This window comes from Vespa mandarinia, chromosome 9 (genome assembly GCF_050613455.1).
Source record: "Vespa mandarinia isolate Hongniang chromosome 9, ASM5061345v1, whole genome shotgun sequence".
NCBI classification, from domain to species: domain Eukaryota; kingdom Metazoa; phylum Arthropoda; class Insecta; order Hymenoptera; family Vespidae; genus Vespa; species Vespa mandarinia.
Genome location: NC_140818.1, coordinates 123,055 through 145,000, shown reverse-complemented (window position 1 = coordinate 145,000; position 21,946 = coordinate 123,055). Strand labels below are relative to the sequence as shown.

The 21,946-nt window shown below is 29.6% G+C and overlaps 2 protein-coding genes across 4 annotated transcripts in view; both read right to left on the bottom strand.

The window, feature by feature from the left end:
- The window catches only part of HnRNP-K (Heterogeneous nuclear ribonucleoprotein K), a 157,240-nt gene extending 145,041 nt beyond the window's left edge, over positions 1-12,199 (bottom strand). The window contains exon 1 of one of the 3 annotated variants that reach the window (XM_085659479.1): positions 12,055-12,199. The gene's annotated coding sequence lies outside the window, so the exon portion shown is untranslated. The remainder of the gene's footprint in view (positions 1-12,054) is intronic. The other 2 variants (XM_085659480.1, XM_085659483.1) reach the window with 2 other exon arrangements.
- Positions 12,200-13,044: 845 nt separating this feature from the next.
- On the bottom strand, positions 13,045-18,471 carry LOC118451047 (uncharacterized). The gene is made up of 3 exons (XM_035887169.2): positions 18,139-18,471; positions 14,018-14,233; positions 13,045-13,925 (listed from the first exon to the last, which is right to left on the bottom strand). The coding sequence occupies exons 1-3, from the start codon at positions 18,252-18,254 to the stop codon at positions 13,658-13,660; spliced, it is 600 nt and encodes a 199-aa protein (XP_035743062.1). The 5' UTR covers positions 18,255-18,471; the 3' UTR covers positions 13,045-13,657.
- Between the last annotated feature and the right edge of the window lie 3,475 nt (positions 18,472-21,946).

Below are 21,946 nucleotides of genomic sequence, written 5' to 3'. Positions count from 1 at the left end.
AATTTATATATTATACATTTATATATTCATAAATAAAATCAACAAAAAACTTATTAAAATAAATTATATCAATAAAAGAATTATATATCAAAATAATTATACATAAAAATAAATAAAAGCATGCTAAACGAAATGAGGGATATTTCTCGTTCGTTCTTTTTTTACCTACCCAACTTTTAAACTATACAATCTAGAATTTGTTGAAATCCTTTTTCGACGTTGAAGAAGTCTAATTTAAAATCCAACAATTGGGAATAGTTCAACACAAGAACTTTGAAAAAATTTACATTTCTATTCAAAAAAATAAACGAATCATTTTTCTCTCGTACATCGTTGCTCTAGCCGTTCTAAATATACATATTGATAACTAACGAGTTTCAGGATATATACTTTTTTTCTTTCCTCATGGCCTTCCAAAAATACGTGCCTTATAAACATTACTACTATCAACTTCGTATTTCTCGAGAGTTCTCGAAAAGAAATCGGACCAGCTAGGAAAATATCGTGCTAACAAGCATTGAACGTAAATACGAATCGCCACGAAATACGAATCGGTAAAAAGATTTACAAAAACATTTCTCTCGCTTTAAGTCAATTCAAATAAAAAACGAATTTTACGTAACTTACCAATCGTTTACCAACGATTCGTTTAATAAAAAAGAAAAGAAAGAAAATCAACGAATCTGCTTTCATTTCGTTTTTACGATATTTCACTATATGATTCTTCACTATAAATTAAAATGCATGTTCTAAAAAAAAGTGAGAGAGTGAGAGAGAGAGAGAGAGAGAGAGAGAGAGAGAGAGAGAGAGAGAGAGAGAGAGAGAGAGAGAGAGAGAGAGAAATAAACAGAACCAATGAATTTCCTTCCATTTCCGTTGTACTACAATTACTACACTACTTTTTTTTCCTCTTTCTTCTCCCTAAATTTACCCAAATTTACAGCCAAATTAAAGGGCAAGATCGTAAAATAAATAACATTCAGATAAAAAATTCAAAATTCATACTCATTCGTACTCGCTTAATGCGCGAGTTATCGTATGTATGAGATCATATATAATTTTTGCTGCGACGTGTGGTATAGGTATACCACCTCCTCTTCACGCTAATCTCAAGAGACCTAGATCAAGTAACCGACGACTTCGCGATCGCTGCATTCCATCGACTTAAAAGTACTCTGCGAGTTCCAAGGCCTACGAGTCGACAACGAGGACGACGAAGGAGGAATAGAAGGAAGCAAAAGAAGGAGGAAGGTGAAAGGAGGAGGAAAGTGGAAGGAGGAGAGAGGTCAAAGGAGGAGGTGAACGAAAGAGGAAGATAGGAGAGAGAGATGAAATTCAAAAAAGGGAAACTCTTTAGCCAGAGGAACTCGAGAAATGTCTAACACTGTTGCAATTTTCTTAAGCAATCTACGAATACGTTAAAATTCACGGCCTCTCTCTCTCTCTCATACGTAACATATATACACGTGTGTGTATATGTGTTACACGAGACACATATATTCATAGTTAATATATAAAAATTGTCCCAATTAAAAAATGTCCATCAGGATTATTATGAAATCTAATGATTTCTTTTCGAAAAACGCGAAGAGACATCAATTTTGTTTTATAGGGTGACAAATCCACCTCATAAATTTACTTACTTTTGTTTATACTCTTCACAAGAGATAAAAACTTTGTTCAAAAATCTTATATGACACCAGGGATCAAATGGTAAAATGGTGAATTTCCATTCTATTATATTTTAAAATTCGAGACGCATTTTACTCGAAAATTATTAACTCCAAATTGAAACAAATAAAACCAAAAAGAATTTAAAGACTTTGATAACGATATCATTAACTCTTACCGTTTAAAAATATTTTTAGAAGGTTTTCATCCGCCCTACCAATATTTAGGGGATTAGTCCGCAATGTGTGAATTTATGACAAGGACAAATGTTCCTTTCAAAAATAAAATTAATCTATCTCGACGTTTTTTGGAAAAAATAATTAAAAAATCACTAAATTTCATAATAACTCTGATTGATACTTTTCGTTAGGACATTCTGTATTAATATTAATATATCATATATATTATATATATGTATGTACACACGTATACACACGGGCGCGCTCTCGCGCGCGCTCATGTTACAATATTTTGATAAACCTAAATTATTTCGAACTTCTTTTATAATACATAAACCGGTTATTCGTGATCATAAAAGATGTAACTTAATCTTTCTCTTCTTCTTTTTTATTGTATTATCGATTCGGAGGATTCTGTTGAATCCTATAATTTTTTTTATTATCGCCGAAAATGTTAGCTATTTATGAGATAAGATTAGGAATGGGGAAAAAATTAAAATGGGGAAAAAATTAAATTGAATCATTGAATGCGTCAAATTATTAACGTAGAAATTTTTTTTTCTTAACTGCGTGCTTTCAAGGACATCGACGAATAATTATAATGAAATAAAAAGAAATATATTTAGAAATACATAAATATATATAATACCTGTGTTCACCTTCACATGTTTATCTCGAAACTAAAAAATAAAAAAATAAATAAATAAAAAATAATAAAGTAAAGAATAAATTATAATCGAATTATTTTATATTCCATATTTGTAAGAAGAAAAGAAGAAAAAAGAACAATATAATGTAATATCATGTATTAAATTTGTAATAATTAAAAATATTTAATTATATAATATTTTTGGGTAAGAATAAAAAATCTTAAAACAAATAAATCAATTATAAAACTAATATATTACTGTAAATTTATAATTCGAATAATAAATTTTCAAATAGAGAATTAAATAAATAATTAATATCTGAATAATAAATTTCTCAACAAAATTATCATATAGAAAAAATATTTTTTCTAACTAATTCTAATTGAATTTAATAACACGTTGTAAATACGTTAAACGTAAAAAAAAATGAATGAATGCGTACGTGTATATATACACACACACATCTATAAAAAAAAGATTACTCTGTCCGCATTTTGTCAAAAAGTGAGAAGCAAATTTAACGGTCCGTTTTTTCGTTCCACTTACTAAGAATGTTTACCGCCGGGTTAGGCAGCAAACTGGAACGCATGAGGAAGCAGCGAATCAATAAGAAACGCGCGTGTGTGTGTGATATATGTATGTACGCAAGCATGCATGCGTGTATGCGTGTATGCGTGTATACGTGTATGCGTGTATGCGTGTATGCGTGTATGCGTGTATGCGTGTATGCGTGTATGCGTGTATGCGTGTATGCGCGTATGCGTGTATGCGCGTATGCGCGTATGCGTGTATGCGTGTATGCGTGTATGCGTGTATGCGTGTATGCGTGTATGCGTGTATGCGTGTATGCGTGTATGCGTGTATGCGTGTATGCGTGTATGCGTGTATGCGTGTATGCGTGTATGCGTGTATGCGTGTATGCGTGTATGCGTGTATGCGTGTATGCGTGTATGCGTGTATGCGTGTATGCGTGTATGCGTGTATGCGTGTATGCGTGTATGCGTGTATGCGTGTATGCGTGTATGCGTGTATGCGTGTATGCGTGTATGCGTGTATGTATGTATGTATGTATGTATGTATGTATGTATGTATGTATGTATGTATGTATGTATGTATGTATGTATGTATGTATGTATGTATGTATGTATGTATGTATGTATGTATGTATGTATGTATGTATGTATGTATGTATGTATGTATGTATGTATGTATGTATGTATGTATGTATGTATGTATGTATGTATGTATGTATGTATGTATGTATGTATGTATGTATGTATGTATGTATGTATGTATGTATGTATGTATGTATGTATGTATGTATGTATGTATGTATGTATGTATGTATGTATGTATGTATGTATGTATGTATGTATGTATGTATGTATGTATGTATGTATGTATGTATGTATGTATGTATGTATGTATGTATGTATGTATGTATGTATGTATGTATGTATGTATGTATGTATGTATGTATGTATGTATGTATGTATGTATGTATGTATGTATGTATGTATGTATGTATGTATGTATGTATGTATGTATGTATGTATGTATGTATGTATGTATGTATGTATGTATGTATGTATGTATGTATGTATGTATGTATGTATGTATGTATGTATGTATGTATGTATGTATGTATGTATGTATGTATGTATGTATGTATGTATGTATGTATGTATGTATGTATGTATGTATGTATGTATGTATGTATGTATGTATGTATGTATGTATGTATGTATGTATGTATGTATGTATGTATGTATGTATGTATGTATGTATGTATGTATGTATGTATGTATGTATGTATGTATGTATGTATGTATGTATGTATGTATGTATGTATGTATGTATGTATGTATGTATGTATGTATGTATGTATGTATGTATGTATGTATGTATGTATGTATGTATGTATGTATGTATGTATGTATGTATGTATGTATGTATGTATGTATGTATGTATGTATGTATGTATGTATGTATGTATGTATGTATGTATGTATGTATGTATGTATGTATGTATGTATGTATGTATGTATGTATGTATGTATGTATGTATGTATGTATGTATGTATGTATGTATGTATGTATGTATGTATGTATGTATGTATGTATGTATGTATGTATGTATGTATGTATGTATGTATGTATGTATGTATGTATGTATGTATGTATGTATGTATGTATGTATGTATGTATGTATGTATGTATGTATGTATGTATGTATGTATGTATGTATGTATGTATGTATGTACGTATGTATGTATGTATTTGGTTGGCAACTAAGTGATTGCGGATTTAACAAAAAAAAGTGTAAAGTTCATCTATCGACAAAATCCGCAATCACTTAGTTGCCAACCGTGTGTGTGTGTGTGTGTGTGTGTGTGTGAAGGTATTTATGTTTATATGTACGTACGTACGTATTTTTCTCTCCGTGTCAGGCGTTTACCGATCTCCTAAAACGGTGCTTTAAAATCTACCAAATGGTTACAATTTTAACGTACAAAGTTTCTCGCGATCTCTGTCTCGCGCACAGTCACACACATCTACATACGCACGCACAGACAGACACACATACATAGAGAAGCACCTTTCTACTATCCTTTTTATTTTTCAAATTAAACTATACATTTCGAAAAAATTCTCTGATCTCGTTTGCATTTTCTTTTTTTTTCTTTTTGTTTTTAATACCGTGTTTTGTATATATGAAAATTAATTTTAAAACTGATTTTGCATATTTGTTTGAAAATTTTTCATGATAACAATTTTAACGCGAAAAATTTCTCACAATATCTACCTCCCCATATACATTTCTCTCTCCCTCCCTACCCCCTCTCTCTCTCTTTTCAAATAAAAATATTAATTTCGCTTTCTTGTTTTCTTTTTTTTATTTTTATTTATTTCATATTATGTATATAGTGGAGATGATAATTTGCATATTTGTTTGAAAAGTTTGTTTATAAGGTTGTTATCTTTTTTTTAATTCGATATAAGAAACACATATATATTGGATATATTTCAAGTAATTTCAATGACATAAATATTTCTGAAAATAATATCGGTGACTTCTATAGTTTGGAAAATATCTTCGAATAAAAATTATTTCTTTTCTATTATATTTGGACCATCAAATATACCTTCTATATTAAACTTATTCTTAACATTTAGCAAAGCATAATAATAGTATAATATATGCTATTAAACATAAAAAATAGTCATAAGTAGAAAACCACATTTGTAGACATTAGCATACATCAGTCTAATATATTTGATCTAGTGTATAAATGTTCTGATAACGAACATTTTTCAGATAACATGTTCCTCTTCTTTTTTTAACTGATTTTAAGACCTAAAAATAGTTTTGTTCTTTCCTTTACAATTTCGCGCGATGAGGAGATTAAAAAGAAAATTCGTAATATATTTCTTCGAGGAAGAGTTTATGTTAGAGAAAAGAAACTCATACAACTAGTACTATTCAACGTAAAAGTGCGATATCAAGCGAGGTCGTATAGTAACCTATATTTCATGCAAATTAAGAAACCGGTGAGCAACTGTAAACACGCGCCTAGCATAGTCACTTTTATGTACGGCTATGTGTATATATATATGTGGTTGAAATTTGCGTGGTAAAAACTACATCATTTTCTATTAATCACGTATTTTACGTTATCAAATAATCTTGACGATTTTCTATACAATAATTAATATATATATATATATATATATATATATATATATATATATATATATATATATATATATATATATATGTGTGTGTGTGTGTGTGTGTGTGTGTGTGTGTGTGTGTGTGTGTGTGTGTGTGTGTGTGTGTGTGTGTGTGTGTTGTTAATAAATATGTTGTAATATAAAGTATAATATTACACATAGATAGTACTGCAATAATACACAAAATATACTAATATTTTCTAATTTATATTATATTACATAGGGATAAAATATTAAATAAAAAAAAATTAAATTTCATAATTTAAATATAAATAAACAAAAAAATAGGAATAAAATGAAACTAACACCAAAAGAGGAAATAAATAGGCTAACACATTGAAAAACGACCAATCAGGAATTTGATACAAGGCAATGTAAACCGTGACATTGTAATTATATCATTCTTGAACCCGCGCGCGCGCGCGTGTGTAGGGGGGAGATGTGATGTAACTTGTCTATACTATCAAGGTCAGTAATGATGACATACACTTAATGTCATTACATACCATAATGTTAATAGAAAAATATAATAAAATCTGTTGGAAAACTATAATACAATATAGTTAAAAGCCGACAAAAGATTATGTGTCTTTTATAAATCTATGGAATATATATTATTTTATCTCTATATTATTTAATTTTTATTTCTATTATCTCCATCTTATTTATAAAATTGAAACGAACTTATGAGAAACATTCGATTCATTTTTCTATAAAATTACGATACTGTGATTTATTCTTGGAAAAAAAAAAGTATAATAATAATTCTTATTCACATACATTAACATGAGACATGTATATATATATATATATATATATATATATACACTCTATAAGCTATCATCTTCAATATTCACATAAAATATGCATCTCTCCTTTTTTCCTATTTAAATATAACGATAAAGAGAACAAAGTAAATAAAAAATAAATAAATTAAAAAAAAAAGAAAGAAGGGAAAAGAGAGATGTGGGTAGCACATAGGGAACGCCTAGACGAGAGGACAAAGTCGGGAGGAAAACATGCGTGCTTGCGTGTCAATGGGCGTGTGAGTTCTCCCTCTGTCTTTCTCTTTCTCTCATATTTGCGTGTACGCGGTGAGCCCTTGCCCCCACCCCTTTCGAATATGCGCGCGCTCACCCCGAAACCCCTACATTAATGTTTTCAGTCACAAGCTGGAAAGTTTTGTGATGGCAACCTCGAGCTAACAGTTACCCTGGAAACGCTTTGTTGTGCCACGAGGGACGAAGAGGAAATAAAGAAAGAAAGAGAGAGAGAACCATCCCCATCCTTAAAACCCACCCCCAACTTACGAGAAACTCTGTCCCACGACTCACATCGGATTATCCTCTAATACGACTTAACTTGACCTAGCCCAAAACTTATCTCACACAAAACACTATATAATATATGGATATATATTTAGGTAATGTATCTCTCTCCTCCTCTCCCTCTCCCTCTCTCTCTCTCTCTCTCTCTCTCTCTCTCTCTCTCTCTCTCTCTCTCTCTGTGTGTGTGTGTGTGTATGTGTGTATGTGTATGTGTGTGTTGGTTGAATAGGTGCGTTTACTATTGAATTAGCTAATAAGTAATAGTGAAATTAAATGCTATACTATACTGTATTATAGTACAGTTGAAATTTAGTATATAGAATGTAGAAATTATATATATATATATATATATATATATATATATGTATATATAATATATATACATATAATAATATAAAGTAATACATGCATATACATATAATAGCTATTATATATTTAGGATTTTTTATTAAAAATTTTGACATGATACTTATTGGTCAACCCGATACTATACTATATTATAATAACGTCGAAATATCTGCACAATTTTATATTTAAATCAATAACACTGTATTGAAAGATTTTTATGGAAAATTTCAACGTTTCTTCTTGATCAACACAATATTACGTATTGTACTATAATAATATCAACAATTTTTTTAAATTTTATAATTAAATAAACGACACTGTATTTTCAGTATTTTTTACTACAAAGTCCGACATTATTATAGTATAGTGTAGTTTTGGATTTCTTAATAAATAAAATCAACATTTTACAAAAATATTAAGACTGCTACTTACTATAAATTCCGATATTACTATAGCATATCATAATCTAAATTTGTAACAAAAAGAAATATTAAACTCAATGTTGCTTGTTTACATAATAAAATACTGAAAATACATATTACTTATTAGGTACATTTATCTCGAAACATATATATGTAAATGTTATTCTATATATAAATAAGTGTGTGTATATGTATGTGTGCGTACGCGCGCGCATGTGCGTATGTATAAAGTCCATTAAATCTAATGAACGTTAGAAAACAGGTTAGAGATACAGTACTACGCATATATAATACATAGGCATATGTAAGAACGAGACAAGAAATAGGAATAAAGAGACTAACGCCTATTCTTGTTCTACATTCCAAGCAATTATCTAGACTGTGACTGAATGTTACGTAAAAACGTCGAAGAAATTCAAGAGAGAACAAAAGACGACATAGAAAACGATTCATCAAAATGAGAAGCATTGTTATCGTTGATCGAACATCTGTAATAACTTGAAAGACATAACCTCAAAATAAGTTTTCAAAAAATAAAATCGAAAATCCGGCTGAATATAAACGTCTGTTCTTTAACGATTTTATGTAACTACTCTTTTCTCTTTATTCTATTTTTTATTTCTTTTTCCCACCATAAGTTACCGTCCATTGCGTTACATGACTAAATTTCTCTTAAAAACAAACAAAAAAGAAAATAAGAAAAAAAAAGAAAAGAAAAAAAATTGAGATAACTCGAAAATTGCAAGATGTATATATTATATATCGTATGCATATATAATGTAACGACCATTGCAACTTCCATTCATTTCAGTACAGTTCATGGAATAACATAAAATATCACAGAAAGTAGCAGACGCGTTCATTCGCGGACACAAATTTCCACAGTGAAAACTAATCACGTAGAATCATAACACAGTAATACTCGCGTTCCAAGGATACATGTTTTGTATTCAAAATACTTGTTTACTCTCGGCCGATTTGTCTACGGGTTGGTCGGACACTCAATAACAGCGCAACACCAACAACCAATAGAAAAGCTTTTCCAGCGAATAAATAAACAGAAAAGAAACATTAGATAGATTCCAAAACAAACTTCTCTTTCCTACTTTTCTTAAATACGATTTACAAACAAATAAAAAAAAGAAATTTCGTTTTTATCATAATAGAAAAAAGAAGAAAGTGAAATGTTTTTAAAAAATAATTAATAAGAACTAAATCTAATGAAATATTATTCAACGAAAAAAAAATCAATTAATATAAATTAATCAAAATATGTTTTAATAAAGAACGATATAATATGAGGTATTAGTAATCCTAACTACGGTCCTGAAACAAAAAGAGAACCGAATATAAAAATACGAAAAAGAAAGTAACGAATATTTTTCAAGCAAATTCTTTAGATATCTATATCTTGTCGAGTTATTATTATCCGAATACCTCCTACGAAGACTCATGATCGTGTTCGAAAGCATTCCAGCGTAATACCTTACACGTATAGATGTTGTCGATGGTAAGTGAAGAGGATGGCAAACGTTGATAGAACCCACGCCATTATTTATATTTAAACGTATTTACATGTATGTATAGTAATAAATTTGTACTCCATAAAATAAATTAATTAAATTTTGAATGAAAATAAATAAACTAAAAGAAGAAAAAAACGACAATAGAGAAGAAAAAAGAAAAATCTGAACTCAAAAAATTTATCGAAATTATTTCGAATTCGTTTAAAATAATTTCTTACGAATGAGTGTTTATTGGCAAGTCACGTGACTTGTTACCAAAGAAGCTACATGTATACAGCCGAGAGCTAACCTATGCGAGAGTATAAACGTAAGAAATGCTATAGCGCAGATGGTTGCATGCATTCGCAAAGAGAGTCTCTCTTTCGAGGTCATCGAGATTCTCCGACGTAAGTTTCGTTGGTTACGCTTGAGTTTCTTAAGACTAACCAGTCTAAGAGAAAGGAATAAAAAATAACGATACATTAATTATTTTAATAAAATCTTCAATTATAAAAAAGCATATTTTCTGAAAAATATAACAAACACACATACACAATGTTAATATCAGCATATTATTATATCAATACATTAGTATATCAACATATTGATATATACACAATATGTAATATATTGTTGCTATATGTGCAATGTTGATGTCAATCACATTGTTATCAACATATTATTAGATATATATATATATATATATATATATATAATTATGTGTAAATTGATGTATGTGTATATATACACATAAATATATACATATACATATATATATATACACATGTAATGTTATTATGAGATACGTATAATATATATACATGTATAATGTTGATATATGGAACGAAACAAACACTTATTATTCTTACAAAATAATCTAAATTTTCTCCCTTCTTGTTACTATGCGTGCGTGTTCTATGAACATCTAACTTTAAATCTCATTCCATCAAAATTTGTCTATAACAAATCACCAAATACGAAAAAAAGAAATCTTAGAAATAAGAAATCTAATAGTATATATAGAAAACAAATTGGATAAAACTAAAAAAAAACATAATATTACGTTCATTGCGATTGAAACGTTACAATCGAGAATGAGCAGATAATAAAATTGTGATCCATCATGTTATCTTTTGTGATAACGCGGCGGGCATACGCAAGGAGGAACGAGAAATGACTACGACTCCAATGACAAAAGAAATCCTCGTGAAGTGGCGCTGATCTCACTGTCTTTTTCTAACGTGCGTAATTCTTCCCCCTATGCCCCACCCACCTTTTTTCTAATCCTTGTCCAATAAAATTAAAGCAAAAAAATTTATTTATTAATTAAGAAACTCAAAGCGAAACGACGACAACGACGAGGAGGAAAAAGACTCCGCTATGGAGGAATTTTCCGAAAGACTTTATTATGTTCCGATAAACGTACGAAAGAATTCAAACGAATTCCGACGGAAGAAACCGAAACGAACTACCGGAATTATCGACTTCGGCTGTCGACCTTCATCGTCGTTGTCGTTGTTATCGTATAACACGGTGCGATACCTCCTAGAAAAACAGAACGTACAAACTTATAACCTATAAATTTAAACTCGTTTATTTCTTTCTTTCTTTCTCTTCTCTCTCTCTTTCTGTCTCTCTCCCTCTCCCTCTCTCACTCTGTCTCTATCTCTATCTCTATCTCTATTACTTTTATCTTAAATGAAACATTGTATTCAAAAAACAAGACAAAAAAAAATAGAATTAAAAATAAAACAAAAAAGATAAAAAAGACAAATAAGACAATTGAAAAATTGTAACAAGTTTACGTATTCCATCCTACAACACTGCATGGAATTGAAGAACGAAACGATCGTAAGGGCAGGAAAGAAGGCAAAGAGTCGACGAACGGACGCGCGCGCGCGCGAGCGTGAGCGTGCCCGCCAGTGGCACAAAACTAACCCCCAAAAAGTCGAGTAACGTCGGCACGTCGTTACTCTATTTGCGACGTAAAAAAACGAATGTGTTATGTGTACGAAGTCGTTCATCGTTTTAATTATTAACCCGATGGAATATGTTGAAAATGATAAAAAAGAAAAAAGATAGAACGAAAGACAGAAGAAAAAAAAAGAAAAAAGATGAGAAACGGGCGAGCAGGACGCTTTTTCACTTAACACGAAAATTATTTAACGAATAATGTTCAATGTCAATCCTTCACGGCATAATGATTTTTGACTTACCCGTTATAGCGGCACAGCTAGTAAGCTCGCAGGAGACTGCTAAAAACCAAATCAATTCTCCTTCACAACACGAAAACTTCAGTAGGCAATCACGGGGCACAATGGCGAGCCGCCTTGTGCGATGCACCGGACGGAGCTAATGCTACTGCCATCTGCCGGCCTACTAGCTGTACTCAACCGAGTTATGCGATTTGAGGAAATGAACCAATTAACGTCGAGCTTGCCTTTACGCGGGAACTTGTTTAGCGTGGATAATTCGCCATGTTGTCGCTGCTGCACCATCACTGTCCAACCATAATCGCCATTTTCTTTTATCGTCTTTCTTTCACCTTTTAATATTTTTCATAGAAACGTCGATCGTTTTTCTTTCAACTTTTAATATTTTTCATAGAAATTAACATCGAACATTATTAACTCGAATGAATCCAACGATATTTTGTTATATTAATTATTCAAAATATTACTTTGCTTTTTTTTCTGTTTAATTAAATTTTATTTAAAAAAAAAAATTTTAAAAACAAGTTCTTTTTTTGTTTTAAATTGTTCTTCTACAATGCAAGACGATAAAAACAAGATGAATATTATAAAAGATATGCAATCAAATGGAAAAAAATTACAAACCATTTTTAGTAAAAAATACAAAGAAATCGAAATGAAAATTTTTTATGTTAATCAATCGAGAGAAAGGACTTTGCTTGAAATAGAAGAAATGAAAATAAGAAACGAGGTGCTCCAGAATCGATTAAGAAATATTCACGATAATTATTTGTCCTGCGTAATATTTAATAATCAACACATACACGAAGAAATTCGCGGGAAATTTGAAAAGTTAACGATCGAACAAGATAATTTAAAGGAAAGTTTGATCGAATGTAAACGGTCAAAGGAAGAAAATGACAAAAAGATTAATGAAGTATCTATAATAATAGAGATAGAAAAGGTAATTAATATACAATTCCTTTTTTTAAGATTAATTATAATCATGATAATCATTTTATGTTCTTGCGTAAATACACTTTATAAACGACGTGTTACAATTAATTTAATAATATTATATCGTAGAAAAGAAATGTAGCTTTATTTCGTAAATTAGAAAGAGCATCGAAAATGAAAAATATCTCGCAAGAGTTACGAGATAAAATTAACGTTATCCTAACCAACAAGTCTTCAAATGAGATCTAACAAAATTGACGTAGTAAGTAACGTGTCTTACATATGAGTATCTTACATACATGAATATAAAATCATTTTCTTTTACTATGGTATAAAAATGGCCAATTTACTATGACAACAAAAATGGTCGATTTAGTATGGCAATAAAAATAGTAAATTTAATATAACACAAAAATTGACTATGACACATGGCTTATAAATCAGTATAACCATAAATAAATAAAGAAAATATTTAAATAGAACTTCAAATATTTCCACCAATCCTTTTTCAACATATTTCGGATTCTTCCGTTTATCATCATACTATAAACGGTCTTTTTTCTTGATCATTCCAAAAATAGAAACTCTACCTCTTTGTCTTCACATGTCCTTTCTCACAATTCAAGTGGAATCCTTTTATCTTGTATTCGTAAACAAAACACAGAGAATCTCAATCTTTTTCTAAAACTTGGAGTAAATGTTGCAACTGCTCAACTTGATCTTCCAAATGTTCTTGAATCATAGGACCACGGTGTAAAATCTTTGCTATTCTGCTATTAATAGTATATACTTTAGCTCTATCATTAGTCAGTTTCTTCATTAACATAGCATTTTCATTCTCTATTTCAGTCAACCATTTCTCCAGTTTTTCACATTCTACCTTAATCTTTTTTGAGTCTAAAGATCTCAAATGTACTTTAACATCTCCAGGTGGTCTCCTATATTATATATACGTGTATACAATATAATATAATAAATATTACTACAGTAATAAACTATTTATAAAATAAAGTAGAGATTTCTAATATACCAAACAGTTTCATTATTAACTGTATTCCCTGCTTCTTCTGACAATTTGGAAAGTTTTGTCAATCCAGCTTCTAACGAACCCTCTTGATATATTTCCTTCAATTGATCGTTCATTTTCTCCAACAATTCATCGATCATAGCTTTATACAATTTGCGCCCAAGCGAAGAAGATGGCTGTTTCTTAACAATAGTCAGTAATTCGAGAAATTCTTCCTTACTGAAACAATGAACAAAATTTTTTTGCTCTCTTTGAATTTTTTCTATTTCATATAATTATATATAGAATAAAATAATCTTTATTCGTAAATTATAAATAATATTAAATAATAATATATATTCCTATCTCTCGTATATAAGTGTATATATTACATGTATAAAGAGAAGAAATGCAGTATTAATATTAACAATATATGTAGACATAACCTTACCTAAGCTTTCAAATTTGTCGGCATTCTTTTCATACGTTACTTATGTTAGATACATGTATATACGATCATATATTATATGTAAATGTGTAAACTTTATGCAACATACATTCGGGCATATAGACAATGTTTTCCAAATAGATCGTTATTCCAAATCGATTAAATTATTTTCTTATGTATATTTAATTGATAAAGGATTTACATGAAGTCAGATAACACTTTAAATAATTTAAATGGTAAAAGTGTTATCGGACTTTATGTGAATTCTGTAAAAATAGAAATGTTTCCACATAAATCGTATCATAAGGATCAAATTTTTTTTCTTTTTAATCTAACTCGAAACAAACTCTTAAATTACCTACATCTACTAGTGCTTTCAATTCCAAGAAGCAATAATGATATATATCGGATCCTTCTATCAGATTACGACAGTAGACAAACAATACTAACCCATTATGTAATTATTGGAATTTCTAAAAAAATTAAATCTGAGAATGATTTTATCATGAAATCAGCCTGTAAAATAAAAATATTCAGTGATAATAAAAGTTGATACAAATGAAACTATTAATTAAGTCAAAAATGAAGATAATTATCGAGTCTTTTTAATTATCTAATTTCTAATCAAACTCGTAAGAATGATCTTATCATAAAAATGCGAATCTATAAAGTAAACTGTTGTAAGGATGTACTTATTGATAATAAATTGATATTAATGACGTTATTAATTAGATCAAAAATGATAATAATTGTGATTGAATTTAATCTTCTAATTTCTAATACTATACTTTTTAAAAACAATTTTATTACGAAAGTTAATCGAAAATGTAAACTCATAATATATGGTAAAAACATTCATTAATAATAAATCGATACATGTAAATGAGATTGTGAATTAAAATTATTTAATTCTAAGTCAATAAAATAAGGAAATAAAAATTAAGATAATTATTGAGTATAATTATCTAAAAAATGATACATATATACATATGCACATATAAATTTTATTTTTATATATATATATATATATATATATATATATATATATATAAAATATATAAATATAATATACATAAAGAAATATATAAAACGTAAATAAAATTAAAAGTAACAATTTCAATTTTACGAAATCTTACCAATTCTAATAAATAAAAGAAACAATTTCTCCAACGTCGTTATAGTATGCTCCGATCAGGCCGGGACTGGTGCAATTTGATATCAATGCTACATATTTGCATTAGTCCAGACCTAATCGAGCACACTAATTATTTTTTTCCAACTTTCAATTTCAATAATGATGATGATGAAGATCCTTTTTTCACAGTGTCTAGTACATGTACCATAACAAATGACTAGGAATTTAATTTTATAACTTGAAAATATTGTATAAGAAAAAATAGAACAAGAAATTGTCTTCGTTCCACGATCTCGATCAATCGACAACCGGCACGATATTCACAATGCGAGGGTCGCTCCAACAACTGCGGCTTCCGTTGACGATATCTCTCTCTTTCTCTCTCATTCTCTCTCTCTCTCTCTGTCTCTCTCTCTCTCTCTCTCTTCCTTTCGTAGTAGTGTAGTAATACTACATATACACGCTTAGGGTCCTTTGTTTCCTCGAACGTTTCATGGAATTCCTCGAAGGTCAACCGGTATGCCAGTGTTGCTAAGTTTCTCGGAAGAGGAAATAGAAGGAGAACGATTAATAAAGAAGTTTAAGAGAAGGAGATGAGAGAATAGAATCTCTTTAACGTTGTGATTCTTAGAATAAGAAATGTAGAGAAAGAGAGAGAGAGAGAAAGAGAGAGAAAGAGAGAGAAAGAGAGAAATAGAGAGAGAGAGAGAGAGAGAGAGAGAGAGAGAGAGAGAGAGAGAGAGAGAGAGAGAGAGAGAGAGAGAGAGAGAACGCATAATCTTTCGATGGTGACCAAAGAACTCGATGGCCACGTCAGAGAACGAAAGAACGAACGAACGACGAATTAACATGCAAGTCGTGAAGGCCAATGACATCGAGTGACACTATCGTCCCAGCGACCTCAACATTTTCTTCCCCTCCATCCGATATTCTCTTGCTTAAGATTCATATCGTTTGTAAGTAGGTAGATATAACGTACTTTCGGATAAGTATACGACATTGTGAAAGAGATTAATTATTTCGTTAGAATTTTTGTTTCACGTTAAAATAAATATAACGAGAATCTATACATTTCCTACATTTTGAATGATGTGATTTTGTCAAATTTTTCTTTTGTTTTACTTTTTCTAAAAAAAAAATACACGAAAATTATACGATTTTTACAATTTTCACATTTTGGATATCGCGCTTTACGAATTCAATATTTTCACGATTATCACATTGTGAATTTCTTGTTTTATAAATACAATATTGTTACTATTCTTATGTTTTAAATGTATAAATATATTTTTAAGATTTTCACATTTTGAATTTCGCGTCTTACAAATTTATAATCTTATTTTTCTAACAGTCTACTTATCGTCATCATTGTGAATATTTTTCGAAAATCGCGAAATATGTTTCTTTAATAACATTTTTTCGGATTATTCTCTTTAATTTCTCAGAAAATACTGTTTACAAATGATTCGACCAACATATACATTCATGATCGAATAATGTCAATGCAAAACTGTGACCGCCTTTTATCGATCCTTTCACTTGAGAATCCAACGCAGAAACATGGTTGTAATCGACCATCATTTTGCTGAGGTTATGATTCACTTGATACGTAAAACTAAAGCGAGAGTTAATAAACTTTGTCGAAGTATCTTGTGAGTTGATTAATTTCATGTTGATTACAAGGAGAAAGGATTAATCTCTATATTGTAATTAAATTTATATGAGTGAATGCATTACCATTAAAAAAAGATCAAAGAATAAAATACTTCAGATTATAAGAAAACCACGCATAGTATTCGATATGATATGTTTCGATAGAGATTACTTCTTCCTGGAAGCAAGCAACTTCCGGTCATATTTATATAGCTATAATTATAAGCCCTGAGAGAGAGAGAATATCTCTGAATCCTTTCAGAAATTATTTTCAATATCATTACTTAATATATGTAACATTTTCATAAATATTATCTATCTTTGAATACATAATAACTTAGATTATTTAATTAACATTACAATGAATACAAAGATAAAATTATGTACTTTTCTACGTACATAAGTTCTCTTTTTCTAGTAACTTTATACAATTTTCTACTTATATCTATCTCATAATAATCCACGTAATGTAAAACAAACTTTTATCTTCAACTAAAAACTATAGAAGTTATACAATAAAGGGGTCATGTAATAACACAGAGCATAGAATAATTGTTTGTCTTTATATAAGAATAGATTCTAATTTAAAATTCACTTCTATTCAACTATGCTGTCGTCATTGATGAATCATCTTTGTTATAACAACTGTGATTTGCATTCTAGATATATACTTGACAAAGCGAATATTTTCTTGTGAATTCATAAAGGCTATTATGGGTAACATTTCAATAGAAACAAAGCAGACATCGTGGTAATAATTAAATAAGTTAGTCAAAAGTAGTTCAAGTACTAATTTGTTTTACTATTTTCCTTGAAATGAAAAAAAGTGTCAAAGTTTTAATAAAGTTTGTAAGAAACTTTTAAAAATTACATATATCTAACTTATAGACTTATATATTTATAACTTACCAAACAGATTCAGAGATGTTTTCAAAACTCTTTGTTATAGCAAGTCGAAAAAGAAGCGCATTGTTTGCCTGAGGCATTTCATTTTTCTCACTCAAAACTTCTTCCTCTTGCGACATATTTAACTCTTTCTAATCTATAAAATTCCTTTCTCGATTTTCACTTCACCGTACCAAATGAGCGCTTAAAGGCTCTTTTTCTTAATGTCGAAGATTCAATGTTGTATTCCTGCTTCTCTCGAATCTATGTGAATTCCTCGAAAACATGGAGATACGTCACAACGAGCCGCGATGAAACAAACCAGATCATCATCAATACCGTTGACTATTATACGAACGAAACTTTTTAAATATTGCAAGTGAAATAGTCAAGATGGCACTACTGTCAAGAAGTGATCATTATGCGATCTATCTTATCGATCATAATGTTTCAAATGTTTCTTCATGAATGTAAGCTTGGTGGCGTTCTATATTTAAAAATGATAAGTATTTAAGATATATGTTTTATTGTATTTGGGAAATAAAGATAGTTTTTTAATGAAAATAAGAAAAATTGTAATACTTAAACATAAAATTTTTCATTAAAATAAATAAATTTTTATAGAGATTAGAGTTACATAAATATAAGTAAGTAAATTTAGATTATAATATTATATAAATCTACAAGTATACGCAAAGAGTATGCCACGTAACTGGAACATGCTATATCTCTTAAATAATTGAAAATAGAAAAAAGAATGTTATATGAAAATTAAATAGTGAATAATATGCAAATAAATTTATGCATTTCTGTGCATCGGTGCATCAGAAAAATGTAACTGCACTTTTTTTATGCTCTACATAAATGTATTAATATACTTATGCCCTAAACTTATACGTTAGGAAGTTATCGTAACTAATTTTTTCTGTATTATTTAGATCTGTCGTCATGTGTTAATGAACAGTTAATAACACAAGTAATGAATACTTACTAATAAAAAACATAATTTTACATTCATATTAGTGATTAATATTAATGGCTGGTTCATAATTACCGAAAAAATTTAGAGAACTTTTAGCTATGATAACTTCTTAACGTATAAGTTTAGGGCATAAGTATGTTAATACTTTTACGTAGAGCATAAAAAACTGCATCAACTGCTTTAGTCAAAGATATAGGTTTCCATTAAAAAAAAATGCAGTTGTATTTTTCTGATGCATCGATGGATAAAAGTGCATAAAATTATTTGCATCGTGTGATATCATTTAATTTTGATTTATAACATTTTTTTCTATTTTTAACCGTTTAGGAGATACAGACTGTTTCAGTTACGTGAAACACCCTGTATATATAATCGTATATAAAGCGTATGTGTGTGTGTGTATATTTATTAATATATCATATATTTTCATAGCAATGCTAATATTTATACTAACTAATACTAATTATTGTATTATACTAATACTATTTTAATAATATATTACTAAAATATATTACTATATATATATATATATATATATATATAGAATGTAAACAGTATATAATTAAACATACAATTATTAAAAATTTGTTCTTTTAGTCTTTTTTATCTTTGTACACTCGATCTATCAATCATGTTACAATGGCTGAGGTTCATAGATAGCTATCGTGATCTACATTTTTCGTTTCACATTCTCAGTAAAATTTCTCGCTGGTAATGACGATTATGTATTCAACAGGTTACGTGTGCTTAAACAATCAAAGCCATTGATGCTATGCTACATCTGCATCCTCCGACGGAATGTCGAAGAAAGTGACTTCGTGGAAATTTAATGGTTGATGATCCCCGATCGATCTTTCACAAGACAAACTCGTTACTGAAAGTATCGTGAGTTACATTAGCGATCTTACATAATTGTACATATCATTTTTACGAAAATTTATTTATCTTGAAATAAATAGTATCAGTCGATCTTGTTATTTTATGATACATGTAATGCTAAACATATAACAAAAGTTGGACGAAACTTAAAAGAAAAAAAATGAAAAAAAAATAAAAGAAAAAAAATCGGATGGCATAAAAGAATTTTTAAGACAAATGATCCACATGAGCTTAGAAAAATACTGGACCAAAAGTTCCTAAGTAATTTTAAAAATCGATTACTATTTTTCGAGACTTTAGACTAATTTTTTTTCAAATTGTAAAACTACAAGCTTAACTTTTATAACTATAAGCCTAACTACAAAGCTAAAAGTCTCTTTTAGAGAAAAGTAATTAATCTTACGAAAAAAAGTAATTGATCTTTAAAATCATTTAAAAACTTTTGCATCTTGTTATAAAAAAAAGCAAAAAAAAAAAGTAATTTTCAATACAAATTACAGGGAGACAAGAAAAATACAAAAATATGTTCGATTGCTATAGTTCCATGTCAAACACTAGAAACTTCTCACTCCACCGTTCGTAAATTAGACTTGTCTTCTCACATCATAAATACGTATTCATGTATGTATGTGTAAAGTAAGAATGGTATCCGGTAGGTATATACATAGTTCGATGAAATATCTCGGTGAACACATTGAATATGAGAGCTATTCAAAATGATGTTGTAATTCCTTTGGTACCAGCAGATACATTTGGTAACCGGACGTAAAGAATCAAATCCATACGTAAGATTAGATACATAAAGAAGAAAGAAGAAGAGGAAAGAAAAAAAAGGAGAAGAGCATATAAGCGGAACAAGTATAGATACATATCACATATCTATCTTATCATATCTATATTTAAAATGACTATATGTCATTTGGTGGATAAACAATGTTTGCCGGATATCAATCGAGCCGTTCAGCATTGCCAAAACAGATTTACGCACGAAAATCATTTAAGTCTAAAGTAAATATTTGGATAGATGCGACCGGAATCAGTAACATTTGATAGCGAATGAGATATAGCAATACCAATCGCATCTTGGTACATTCTCTTTCTTTCTCTTTCTTTCTACTTCTTAACTCTCTTTCTCACCGGATCTTCCCCCCTTCACTCTTATAGTACACATCCAAGGCGAACCAGGTACATATCAGCATCGTATATTCACTCTCAAATTGGATCATCCTTTGAAAGGGACGCATTCGTGTCGAGATCGACTGCACCCCTAAATCAAAGGTCATACTGATCCAATTCAACTAATAAGAGATGAAGGATTGAATAAAAAAAAAAAGAAATAAGAATAAAAAGTAACGATAGGATCGGTAACAACCGTTCTCTCTTACTCTTACTAATCATCAACATCGGGCGAGAGATGTTCCAACGCCATTTTGAAATTATGTAATTCCTGCGGCCTGAACTATATTTTTTTTCTCTATCACACGGAACGCGCGCGCGAAAAGGCTTCGGGGCTACTGATGAGCACCCATTCACTTCATCGCTTCTTTTCTATCTTAATGCTTCTTTTTACCGAGATATTACTTTTAAAGAGTCAAGTCCCATACGAGACTTTATGTGCCACGAACTTTAGTATTATACTTTCATGATCTTTCAATATTTTAATGAATTAAGTTTGATCTTTTTTGTAGATGTTAGAATCGTTATTATAATTGTATCTCTCTTTTTTTCCTATTTTTTGAAACTTGAATTTGAAATGGATGAGTACAAGTACCTCTTACGAATAATTTATATTTATAATCCTTTTAAGCATGTATAAACGCGAGAAAATCTTTGTTGTAGATTTTGAATAAATAATCAAGAATAAAATGAATTTAATTCAGATAGACAAATTTGTGCGACTTGTTATACAAGATGGAACAAAACTTCTGATGCTCGTAGTTTTAGTGAATCTGAAAAGGAAAATTAGTTTAA